A 13,977-nucleotide genomic window follows, 5' to 3' on the forward strand; every position below is an offset into this window, starting at 1 on the left:
TTAGGAAATGCTGTTTATGCTTATTCTATCATTTCTCTGTTCAGAATGTCCGTCTGTCTGTCTGTGCAGGCATTAAAGTAGGGGTGGGTCATATGGGCAAAAAAGCTGAAAAATGACAGAAACTGGAAAATATTCACATTTAAGAAGCTGAAAAATGACAGAAACTAGAAAATATTCACATTTAAGAAGCTGAAAAATGACAGAAACTAGAAAATATTCACATTTAAGAAGCTGAAAAATGACAGAAACTGGAAAATATTCACATTTAAGAAGCTGAAAAATGACAGAAACTAGAAAATATTTACATTTAAGAAGCTGAAAAATGACAGAAACTGGAAAATATTCACATTTAAGAAGCTGAAAAATGACAGAAACTGGAAAATATTCACATTTAAGAAGCTGAAAAATGACAGAAACTGGAAAATATTTACATTTAAGAAGCTGAAAAATTACAGAAACTGGAAAATATTCACATTTAAGAAGCTGAAAAATGACAGAAACTAGATAATATACACATTTAAGAAGCTGAAAAATGACAGAAACTAGAAAATATTCACATTTAAGAAGCTGAATATGACAGAAACTAGAAAATATTCACATTTAAGAAACTGAAAAATGACAGAAACTGGAAAATATTCACATTTAAGAAGCTGAAAATGACAGAAACTAGAAAATATTCACATTTAAGAAGCTGAAAAATGACAAACTAGAAAATATTCACATTTAAGAAGCTGAAAAATCCCAGAAACTAGAAAATATTCACATTTAAGAAGCTGAAAAATGACAGAAACTAGAAAATATTCACATTTAAGAAGCTGAAAAATGACAGAAACTAGAAAATATTCACATTTAAGAAGCTGAAAAATGACAGAAACTGGAAAATATTCAAATTTAAGAAGCTGAAAAATCCCAGAAACTAGAAAATATTCACATTTAAGAAGCTGAAAAATCCCAGAAACTAGAAAATATTCACATTTAAGAAGCCGAAAAATCCCAGAAACTAGAAAATATTCACATTTAAGAAGCTAAAAAATCCCAGAAACTAGAAAATATTCATATATTTTTTTATATATTATATTTTTATACGTACTTTAGGCTAAAGGGCATTTTCTACGTACAAAGCAGCCACATGACGCATTATTATTTGCAGAAATAATAGAAATCTGTCGTGATGCTGAGTCAGTGTGTGTGTGCTGCACTAGCAGATACTGATTTAAGGCCTTAAGAGCTTTTTTTTAACTGGCACGACAATGAAAACATTAAAAATGAACAAATGAATGATTTAACAAGCTTCGAAGAGGAAGTAAACATACGTCCCATGTTGTGTTGTCTGTACAGTGACGCTGCAGAATGGCTGTGGTTGTTTATCGCCGTGTTTAGTGCGTTAACGGCGCTGCCATAAAACTGTTCCTCCGTCTGTTTGGCAGACGTTTTTCTCCACAGTGAATCACAAAACACTAAAGCCTCAGCTTAGGAAGAGACGTTGATGCAAGTACAAGAGGAAGAAATAAATCCAGACAAAGTGTAGATGGGATTAGGAAGTGCATAGAAAGTAAATTTAATTTAGGGGAAAACTTTCACTTTTAAGAAGCTGAAACAACCCAAACTTGAAGTGAAACTACATTAGATTAACTCCAAAATGGAGTTTCCATCAGCCGGTTTTAAATCAGCACTCACTGTTCTTTGTGTACAGTGGGATTTCAAAGCAGTTTTGATTTACTCACAAAAACCTAAAGAAAAACCAAGAAAAATTGGAGGAAATTAAGTTACATAACTGTTTTAATGCATGAGAAAGATGGAAAAGTTGATGCATTAAAAAAAGGTAAATCTGATTATGTGTCAGGTTGCAACAAAAAATCTATTACTAAATTAATCGCCAGCTATTTTGAGTTTTTTTCCTAATAATTAAAACAAGTTTCTGTGATTGTTCAGCTTCTTAAATGTGAATATTTGTATTATTTTAAGAAAGAAATCATTCTGACACTTACGCACCAAATAATTGACAGATTAATCAATTGATGATGAAGAGAATCGTTTGCTGCAACCATACATAAGTGGAAAAGAAACCGACTGAGTGGAAACAGGATGAGATCCAGCTTCAGTGTTTTCAGTGCACTGGACACTTTCAACAGAAAACCCTCCATGAATCTACAGCAACTGACTTCAGCTCCTTATTTAAGTCATTCTCTGCCCGTTAATAACTTCCTGTGTGGGTCGCAGATCTCTCTCTAAACAAACTCCCAGTGTTCACTGAACAGCCGTGAAACAGCAAAACCAGAGACATTTGCATTTTCTTACACAGAAATCTATAATATCTTCATGGAAAGTAGATTAATGTGGACAGAAAGCAGCCATTTGCAGCCAAAAACTACATCATGACATCTATGATATCTACGTCACATGTTCACGTCTTTAGGTCAGACAGACTTTTATAAACCACTCACTCTCACACACCAAAGCCCATAGAGAAAATCAGTGATTTTAGCTTGTGGGGAAACCGGAGCTACTGGTCTACTGCTGCCTCTTGTGGTCACTTTGTGTCACTGAGGTCAATCAGAATGAAGGATTTTTAAAGCCAAATAATACAAAATAAGACATTTGAATTTAGTGATGGAGGCAGCAGTGAATCAACAACTCCTGTGTGCTGTTATGTAAAATTGCCAATTTTCTCTATGGGGTTTGGTGCAGGGGAGAGTGAGGAATGAACACGGTTCAGTTTCCTGTCTCGTAACAAGATAAAGCCGTGAACGTGTTGAAGACTTGTGACGTGAATGAAATCAGCACTCACGGTTCTTTCTGTACAGCAGGATTTCAAAGCAGTTGGACTCGTAGTTGTCAAACGTCTGCCGGACTTTGTCGATGGTCTTCTTGTCCGTCAGTTCTCCGTACATGAAACTAGAAGAATGACAGAGAAAACACACGAGTGATCAATGCTGACTCAGACGTTTCTTTTACGAGTAAATTGATGCAGCGGTGGCATCAATCTAGCTCTCAGTGAAGGATTGTGGATTGGTGCAGTCTGCATGTAATTATTCCTTTAAAAGGCTCAGAACATCTTAATCTCTGCTAATATCATTCGTCGGAGGGATTTTCAGTGTCTCTCAGAGAAAGAACACAGGACAGATATGGTCCAAATATGCAGGGAAATAACAGCTCAGTCTCTTTGTATTTGTTATTTCGCACTACAGCGCGCACACACACACACACACACACACACACACACACACACACACAGTGTATAACTGTATCACCGTGTTGTCATTATCTGAAATGTCAGACGTGTCCCCCGTGTGGACGAGCAGCAGGAGAGAGGCAGTCAGTGAAAACATGGCTGTCACCAGGGACACCAGGAAAAACAAAAAAAACAAATCTTATCTTATCTAATCAAATATTTGGCAGCTTAAGTCCACAATAATCCAAGAATACTGTATCTCACTGTTACAACAGGGAACTGACGTTTGTAAAACACTCACTCTCCCACACCAAAGCCCATAAAAGAGAAAATCAGTGATTTTAGCTCACAGGGACACAGGAGCTGCTGGTCTACTGCTGCCTCGTGTGGTCACTCTGTGTCACTGAGGTCAATCTGAATTTAGAATTTCAAATGCGGAATAATACAAAATAAGACATTTGAACTTAGTTAAAATCACTGATTTTCTCTGTGGACTTTGGTGTGGGAGAGTGAGTGGTTGAGAATTCTAGAGTCAAGTTTGAATGTATTTTCTAATTCATTATAATATTAGATGTTGCAGATATGACTGTAAATGAGTCCCGACATTATGCCGTCATGATTTATATTGACACACTGATGTAGAGAAAGACGTGTCTCAGTGTCCACCTCAGTCCAGTCTAACAGAGAGTGGACAGAAATGTCTCAGCGTCTCTGTTTGACAGTGTCTCTGCTCAGTGAAGACGTCTTTTCATGTCGTCACCCTCGGTCAGACCTGAGAGAGACTCCTTTCTGTGGAGTCAAGGTCTAAAACGTCTCGTTGAGTGACAGGCGAGGAAGAGAAGACACTGTCCTCCACCTGCAGCTCACTGAGCTGCAGGTGGTCCATCACACTCAACCTTCTACATACACTATACATCTATACTCTCTGCATCTATACACTCTGTATATATATATATATATATATATATATATAAACATTTATTTATCTCTTAAACATCTCCAAGTGATAATCATCACCAAAAACTCAGAAAATAAAGTGAAAACAGAGCTTTTTTCTTCCTCTGTTGTTTAAATTATGTATGAAATTGAAATAAATGGACATTTTTTTAGGATAAAAGCAGCACTTTGAACCGAAATGGTTTTAGTTTTAAAAACTATTATACTCTATATATTTTCCACTGTAACTAAAACATTTAAAGTATCAAAAATGCATAAACAAAGGGCGGCTCAATGAGACATTTAGTCAAGATTAAATTAGAGCAGATGATGTGAACGCAGTTACAATAAAGCAACAAGACTTTTACGTCTCCATTTCCACACAGTAACAAAGTGACGTGACGAGTTTCACCTGCATGTGCTGCTCTTCTGCATGACCTCAGCTCGGTGGAAGCCCGACAGTTTGCAGAATCCGTCATTGCTGTAAACTACAGGCCACTCTACGATCTGGGCGTTTCCCAGGAGGAAGCTGGTCTCTGAGGGAAGATTCAACACACACACACACACACAGAGGTTTCATCAGCACCAGCATCAAAACTAAAGAAGAAGACATTTAAAAACACATTACTGTCATGATCTCCTGGGTTATATTGTGCTGCAACAATTAGTGTTTATTTTTAATCATTAAAACAAGTTTTTTTAGCTTCTTCTTAAATGTTTAAATGCTTACATGTTTTGTTCCATATAACAAAGAATTGATTAAAATGTTTGTGAACAAAACAATATAATATAGTGAAAATAATCACTAGTATCAGGTGGCAGTTTATTAGGTACACCTTGCTAAAACTTTCTCTCATCAAAATAGCATTTTAAGGGCCCGTGTTATTAAAAATACACAAATGTTATTGCTGTTATATCACAATGGAAAATCATGATATCATTTTAAGATAATAGATGAGAGTTGTTTGTCCTCACACAGTCACACACAGCGACTCATGTGTCCCTGCAGGACATTCATTTAGAGACTCCTGGTTTAAAAGACGTAGTGACACGTTTTCATGTTAATTAAAGTGCACATCACAAATAAATAATACAAATCACATCAAACTGTTCAAATGATCTTGAAGTTAATGTTCAAGCGTACCTAATAAACCGACACGACAAAGGAAACCACCGTGTGTACGACAGATATCAAAAATCAATGACATAAATAAAGATATTAAGGCTTTTTAGTGTATTTAAGCTATAACTGAACATATTTAGCATTAAATATCACACAATATAACTTACACGTTGAGTCAAATTTTCCAAGGACAAAATGTTAAAATAATCCACATTAAACCTTAGATTAGTTTGTAGTGCTGAGTGGGAAACTTTCTCTTTTTCCTTGTGTTATTTTTTTACCTCACTCACACACACATTCACCAGCAGAAGTGAAGCTAGCTAGCATCATGAGGCTAAAACAGGCCTCTCATTCAAACAACAACAGTTTTTGAATGAGACAACAATAAATCACAAAAATACAACAACAACAACTGTGTACAAAGCGAACAGGCAGCTGTTAGCTTTGCTCATCAGGCTGCTAAATGTTCATTGTGATGCTAGGCTAAATAAAGCACAGAGGCTAAAGCTAGCTCAAGTTATGCGAGCACAGAAACAAACAAACATGACACAGCAAATTCAAACGTGTTAAAAACAGAATTCAAATGTGTTCATTGAATGAAAACTGTAGCAACCAGCGCTAACAAGCAAACAAACACGAGTTCTGTTCAAACAAACATTTTCAACCTACTTTCTCTGGAACTGCCACGGCAGCCATGTTGCTTACAGATGACATAAAGCCCCGCCTTAATATAGATGAAGCCACACCCCTCTTCTGCCTAGCTTTTGTTTGTTTTCTATGATTTTATCTTTCTAAGGATTTATGATTTACACTGCAAAAATGTTATATAAGCCTCATTTTTTTGGCTAAAACCAAACTTCATGAAGTTCCCATTCACTCTCTATCTATCTATCTATCTATATATATATATATATATATATATATATATGTATATATATACATACATATATACTCTCTGTATCTATACTATGTTAAATTACTCAACAGGTGTTTACTTCATCACGATTATGAGCAATAAAAACATCATATATGGTTAATATTTGTTAGATTACATTTATTAATCAAAATGCTACATGTTTTTTCTTGTTTGTCTTTTAATAAAAATGTCATTTAAACACACACACGTGTGTGTATTATTCACGGCTCGTGAGCACTAAGGGTTTCTGGGGGAGTTTGACACGTGTGTATATAATAAAGTGTGTGTGTGTGTGTGTAAGACACAGGTGTATGCATTAACATGTAGAACAGATGCAGAGTGCGGTGCAGAAAGTGCTCCGTCAGACTCTGTCCCAGTCCAAACTTATGCAGCACAGTGAGAACGAGTCGTCTCACGCCGTCGACCTCATTATTAAAAATGATTCATGCGACGACGACGACGACGAAGACGACGACGCATCAGAAACGGAAACAGTGGGAGAAACAATCCGCTGCTCCATCACTCCCCTCATTAAAGCACTGTGAGTTTACCCAGCAGCTCTGCGGCTGACACACACACACACACACACACACACACACACACACACGCTTACATTATTCATCACATACACTGTGTGTGTCAGTGGGGAGAGATGTGGACGTACAGGTGCTTTAACTTTGAAACAATTAGCTTTAAACCTCACGTAAATCACAGAGCTGTCGACCACACTGTGTCTCTGTGTGTGTGTCTCTGTGTGTGTGTGTGTGTCTCTGTGTGTGTGTGTCTGTGTGTGTGTGTGTCTCTGTGTGTGTGTGTGTCTCTGTGTGAGTGTCAAAAACACACAAAAAGAACAACCTATATCCACAATCAATCAGAAACTACTTTAAAAGCCTCCTGGAGTTGTGAGCACCTGAAAAAACCTCTGTTCAATGTTTAAAATCAAATAAAAACTGAGAAAACTCTGTGTGAACCCTTTAAAACAGGGGAAGTGGATTGTGCTTTAACTCTTTACTGCACAAAGAACTATATTTGGTCAAACTCCGCAGACTTCTGACACCGTGTTACTGTGGAAAAGAGCCACAATTGATTCATTGACAAAAAGATGAAAAATATGACAGTATTTTCTGCTTTGGAAGCTGGAAACAGAATCTGTAATTAATGAGATAAATGGTTGTCCAAACTGCTGATGATCCAGTTCAACGCCTGCCAGAGCTGCTGCTGCTGCTGCTGCTGCTGCTGTGTGTGACTCTGACAGGTAATTATTCATCATTCACACAATCCTCCTGTTTTTCCAAAAATAGTTGGCAGGTAAAGAAAAGAAAAGTGTACTTTTGGAATGAGCAGCTCCAGGAACAGTGTGTGTGTGTGTGTGTGTGTGTGTGTGTGCAGAGGACATGTGCAGTGCATGTGTACAGCAGGAAATAGAGGGGGACAAAAAGTGTGCAAGTGCACTGAAAGTATGATGAAGAAACAGATGCTCAGTCATTTGTGTCTGCAGCTGTGACTGATGAGGAAAACCCTGCTACAGCTCACTCTATTGATTTCACTCAGGTCAGGTATTTAAAAAAAAAAAAAAAAAAAGTGGCGATAATAAAAAATATTCCAGAAAAAAAAAGTTTTATAGTGAGTTTTATAATGTGGCCACATAAAGAAGCAGAAGACACTTTACTGCGTCGTCATTTTCAAACTCACACACACACACACACACACACACACACACACAGCAACAGAGCAGAAGTCTCTTCTATTATTTATTGTTTCTGTTTGAAATGCTGTGCAGAAACAAAAAGGCTAAGTACGATTCAACAAGTATTTAAGTGTAACTAAGTGTCTTTATCGCCCCAAAATATGGCACTTAAAGATGTCAATGTTGTATGGAATGATCTTTAAGAACTTCCTTCATGTTTTCTGTGAGTAACGGCTCCATATTAATCTTTCCTGACGGATCATTTAACACTTTAACTTTAACATGTTTCAGCCATTCACGCTATTATTAAAGACACAGTCCTCAGTTACAGTGTTGCAGATACTCTTGTCACTACAGCGGCTACAGTGTGATTCAACCTCACCTTTAAAAACAACAACAAAAAAGCTGAAGAAACAGAATAAAAATGAATTCCTGTGATTTTTCATCAGGAAACAAAGCTGCAGTGTGTTTGGCCTGAAGTCTATGAAGTCTGTGAAGTCTGTGAAGTCTGTGAAGTCTGTGCTGCTGCTGCTGGACGGAGCCTGTGGTGTGACCTTTACACTAAACAGCTGACTACGACTAAACACAACACAACACAACACAACACACACACACACAGGATCATCCTGACCTTTCCTCCTTCCTCACAATCAATGACTTTGTTCAAACAAACTTTGACGAACACGGCGACCACAAGAGGGCGCACTTCATCACTAGCAACACTGAGCATTCAAATCTGATCAGAGACCATTAAAGGTCTCACAACCTGTGACTTTACTACACAACCTGTGACTTTACTACACAACCTGTTACTTTACTACACAACATGTTACTTTACTGTACAACCTGTTACTTCACTACACAATCTGTTACTTTACTACACAACATGTCATTTTACTGCACAACCTGTTACTTTACTACACAACCTGTTACTTTACCGCACAACCTGTTACTTTACTACACAACCTGTTACTTTACTGCACAACCTGTTACTTTAGTACACAACCTGTTACTTTACCACACAACATGTTACTTTACCACACAACCTCTTACTTTACTACACAACCTGTTACTTTAGTACACAACCTGTCACTTAACTACACAACCTGTTACTTTAACGCACAACCTGTCACTTTACTACACAACCTGTTACTTTAACGCACAACCTGTCACTTTACTACACAACCTGTTACTTTACTACACAGCCTGTCACTTTACTACACAACCTGTCACTTTACTACACAACCTCTTACTTTACCGCACAACCTGTTACTTTACTACACAACCTGTCACTTTACTACACAACCTGTTACTTTACTACACAACCTGTCACTTTACTACACAACCTGTTACTTTACTATACAGCCTGTCTCTTTACTACACAGCCTGTTACTTTACTACACAACCTGTTACTTTACTGCACAACCTGTTACTTTACTACACAACATGTTACTTTACTACACAGCCTGTCTCTTTACTACACAACCTGTTACTTTACTGCACAACCTGTTACTTTACTGCACAACATGTTACTTTAGAGCACAACATGTTACTTTACTACACAACCTGTTACTTTACTACACAACCTGTTACTTTACCACACAACCTGTTACTTTAGCACACAACCTGTTACTTTACCACACAACATGTTACTTTACTACACAACCTGTTACTTTACTGCACAACCTGTTACTTTACCACACAACCTGTTACTTTACTGCACAACCTGTTACTTTACTACACAACCTGTTACTTTACCACACAACCTGTTACTTTACTGCACAACCTGTTACTTTACTACACAACCTGTTACTTTACCACACAACCTGTTACTTTACTGCACAACCTGTTACTTTACCACACAACATGTTACTTTACTACACAACCTGTTACTTTACTACACAACCTGTTACTTTACCACACAACCTGTTACTTTACTGCACAACATGTTACTTTACTACACAACATGTCTCTTTACTACACAACCTGTTACTTTACCGCACAACCTGTTACTTTACTACACAACCTGTTACTTTACTACACAACCTGTTACTTTAGTACACAACCTGTCACTTTACTACACAACCTGTTACTTTAACGCACAACCTGTCACTTTACTACACAACCTGTTACTTTACTACACAGCCTGTCACTTAACTACACAACCTGTCACTTTACTACACAACTTCTTACTTTACCGCACAACCTGTTACTTTACTACACAACCTGTCACTTTACTACACAACCTGTCACTTTACTACACAACCTGTTACTTTACTACACAGCCTGTCTCTTTACTACACAACCTGTTACTTTACTACACAACCTGTTACTTTACTACACAACCTGTTAATTTACTGCACAACCTGTTACTTTACTGCACAACCTGTCACTTTACTGCACAACATGTCACTTTACTACACAACCTGTTACTTTACCACACAACCTGTTACTTTACCACACAACCTGTTACTTTACTACACAACCTGTTACTTTACTACACAGCCTGTCTCTTTACTACACAACCTGTTACTTTACTACACAACCTGTTACTTTACTGCACAACCTGTTACTTTACTACACAACATGTTACTTTACTACACAACATGTTACTTTACTGCACAACATGTTACTTTACTACACAACCTGTTACTTTACTGCACAACCTGTCTCTTTACTACACAACCTGTCACTTTACTACACAACCTGTTACTTTACTGCACAACCTGTCACTTTACTGCACAACCTGTTCATTTACTACACAACCTGTTACTTTACTGCACAACCTGTTAATTTACTACACAACCTGTTACTTTACCACACAACCTGTTACTTTACTACACAACCTGTTACTTTACTGCACAACCTGTTACTTTACTGCACAACCTGTTAATTTACTACACAACCTGTCACTTTACTACACAACCTGTTACTTTACTACACAACCTGTTACTTTACCACACAACCTGTTACTTTACTACACAACCTGTTACTTTACTACACAACCTGTTACTTTACTACACAACATGTTACTTTACTACACAACCTGTTACTTTACTACACAACCAGTTACTTTACTGTACAACCTGTTACTTTACACAACCTGTTACTTTACTACACAACCTGTTACTTTACCGCACAACTTGTTACTTTACTACACAACATGTTACTTTACTGCAAAACATGTTACTTTACTACACACCCTGTTACTTTACTACACAACATGTTACTTTACTACACAACCTGTTACTTTACTACACAACCAGTTACTTTACTGTACAACCTGTTACTTTACACAACCTGTTACTTTACCGCACAACCTGTTACTTTACTACACAACCTGTCACTTTACTACACAACCTGTCACTTTACTGCACAACCTGTTACTTTACTACACAACATGTTACTTTATTACACAACCTGTTACTTTACTACACTACACAACACGTTATTTTACTACACAACCTGTTACTTTATTACACAACCTGTCACTTTACTACACAACCTGTCACTTTACTGCACAACCTGTTACTTTACTGCACAACCTGTTAATTTACTGCACAACCTGTTACTTTACTACACAACCTGTTACTTTACTGCACAACCTGTTACTTTACTACACAGCCTGTCTCTTTACTACACAACCTGTTACTTTACTGCACAACCTGTTAATTTACTGCACAACCTGTTACTTTACTACACAACCTGTTACTTTACTGCACAACCTGTTACTTTACTACACAGCCTGTCTCTTTACTACACAACCTGTTACTTTACCACACAACATGTTACTTTACTACACAACCCGTCACTTTACTACACAACCTGTTACTTTACTACACAACCTGTTACTTTACCACACAGCATGTTACTTTACTACACAACCTGTCACTTTACTACACAACCTGTTACTTTACCACACAACCTGTTACTTTACTGCACAACCTGTTACTTTACTGCACAACCTGTTAATTTACTGCACAACCTGTTACTTTACTGCACAACCTGTTAATTTACTGCACAACCTGTTACTTTACTGCACAACCTGTTACTTTACTACACAACCTGTCACTTTACTACACAACCTGTTACTTTACCACACAACCTGTTACTTTACTGCACAACCTGTTACTTTACTGCACAACCTGTTAATTTACTGCACAACCTGTTACTTTACTGCACAACCTGTTACTTTACTGCACAAGCTGTTACTTTACTGCACAACCTGATACTTTACTGCACAAGCTGCACAACAACATCATCAAAAAACATAAAATAATAATAATGAGGTGAACAAGTTTCATAATAATCCAAAGTGATGTAATTTGACTTCCTGCTTCACCAAAACATTCCTAAAGAAACTGTAGAGTGAGGATTTTAAACCCACTAAATTTCGTCATGATCTGGTCCTACTTTAGGGGGCGCTATAGAGCGCTGTCACGGCGACACACGGGTCTAAACACCATGTCATTTTTGTATTTTTTGGACACCTGACCTCCACGCCAAGTTTCACAAATGTGAGGAACGACGAAGAAGAAGAAGAAGAAGAATATATCCGACCAACATGTCCGACTTCCTGTCAGGTCAAAGAATTCCAAAAATAGTTCCTGACAAAACTGTTGAATGAGGACATTAAACTAAATTTCGTCCCCATCTGATCCTTTGGGGGGCGCTATAGAGCCCCATGGTCGTGCCACTTTAAGCATGTTTATGACACGTGGCCTCCACACCAGTTATCAAGAGTTTTTATGCACATTAACCACCTCAAACAGGGGGCGCTATAGAGGCAACATGCCACGCCCACGATCCAGTGACGTAAAAAAGTTAATATTTAGATTTTTTTCTGCCAAGTTTCATAAGATTGTGGAGTTTCTTAAAGAGCCTCAAACACAAACTCCTAAAATCCAGTATGTCCGACTTCCTGTCAGGTGGAAAATTCCACGAAAAATCCTGATGAATTTTGTCCTAAATCAATCCTGAGTTTGGCCGTCGACAACAAATCTCCAAAAAATCATGAAGAAACTGCAGATCCAGGGACATGTGACGCAACCATGATCCTGCTGTAGGGGGCGCTACAGAGTCCATGGCTGTGCACAGGTGTGAGCGTGATGCTACTTTCTTATTCTTCAACAACAACAACAACAACAACAACAACAACAACAACAAGTGCTGAGTTGGCAGGAAATTGATTGTCAGATTTTATTAATTTAAAACAATTTAATTTAAAGTTAAAGTTTTAATCCTCTGCTAATAACACAGATTAATAATCTCTGTGTCTCTTTAATTCTTCATTAATGTGTGTGCATGTTTTTAACATCATATTTAAAACTAAAGAAAATAAAATGGGATTAAAAAAATCCACACACGATGAAAACATCAGGTGTTGAAATGACAGATTACACTAGTTTAGGATTTTAATCCGCAGAAGAAGAAGAAGAATCTGTGCGTAAACTGTGAGTCCTCGAGCTTTGTTTTGATTTTGTCACAAACTGAATTCCACGTGTGTGTTTTTTCTGTGTCACGCGCCTCGCGTCACTTTAAAGGTGAACGTGGAGACTTGGAGAAGAAGAGGAAAACTCTTCCTCGTCCTCATCCTCACGAACACTCAGTCTGGATCACATCAGAGCCGCGTCTCACTCAACCTGAACCCGAACCCGAACCCGGAGCCGAGCTCGGGACTCACCGCTCGATCTCCGGACGATGTTCTCCAGGAAAGTGTTCTGCGGTGCCACGAGCCCTCTCTTTCCCCCGGGCATCCTGCTGCGGGCGGGCGGGGCTGGTGTCGGTTCGGCTCGGTGCTGGCGCTGCGGGCGTGGACGGTGTCGTGACTGCGGTTCTGGGCTCGGTTCTGTCGCGGGCTCTCAGTCGGAGCGATGGAGAAGATCATTGTAGCCCGCGCGCTCTGCTGTGGCTCCTCTGTGCGCACTGATCACAGCCACAGCTGCGGAGACTCTGACGAAGAGGAGGAGGAGGAGGAGGAAGAGAGGGAGGAGAGGGAGGAGGAGGAGGAGGAGGAGGAGGAGGAGAGGAGGAGGCTCTCAGCGCGCATGAGCGTCTGATACTGCTGATGCTGATGAGTTTACTGTTTGTTATTGACTCATTAACTAACCTATTGATTATTGTTAATATTAACTTACCTGTTA

The 13,977-nt window shown here is 38.3% G+C and overlaps 1 protein-coding gene across 1 annotated transcript in view; it reads right to left on the reverse strand.

The window, feature by feature from the left end:
- The window catches only part of kcnh5b (potassium voltage-gated channel, subfamily H (eag-related), member 5b), an 88,949-nt gene extending 75,175 nt beyond the window's left edge, over positions 1–13,774 (reverse strand). The window contains exons 1-3 of the mRNA XM_058616180.1: positions 13,518–13,774; positions 4,521–4,644; positions 2,789–2,895 (exon numbers count right to left, since the gene is read on the reverse strand). Of these exons, the coding sequence (XP_058472163.1) occupies positions 2,789–2,895; positions 4,521–4,644; positions 13,518–13,590 (304 nt within the window). The 5' untranslated portion in view covers positions 13,591–13,774. The remainder of the gene's footprint in view (positions 1–2,788; positions 2,896–4,520; positions 4,645–13,517) is intronic.
- Between the last annotated feature and the right edge of the window lie 203 nt (positions 13,775–13,977).

This window comes from Solea solea, chromosome 18 (assembly GCF_958295425.1).
Source record: "Solea solea chromosome 18, fSolSol10.1, whole genome shotgun sequence".
NCBI lineage: Eukaryota > Metazoa > Chordata > Actinopteri > Pleuronectiformes > Soleidae > Solea > Solea solea.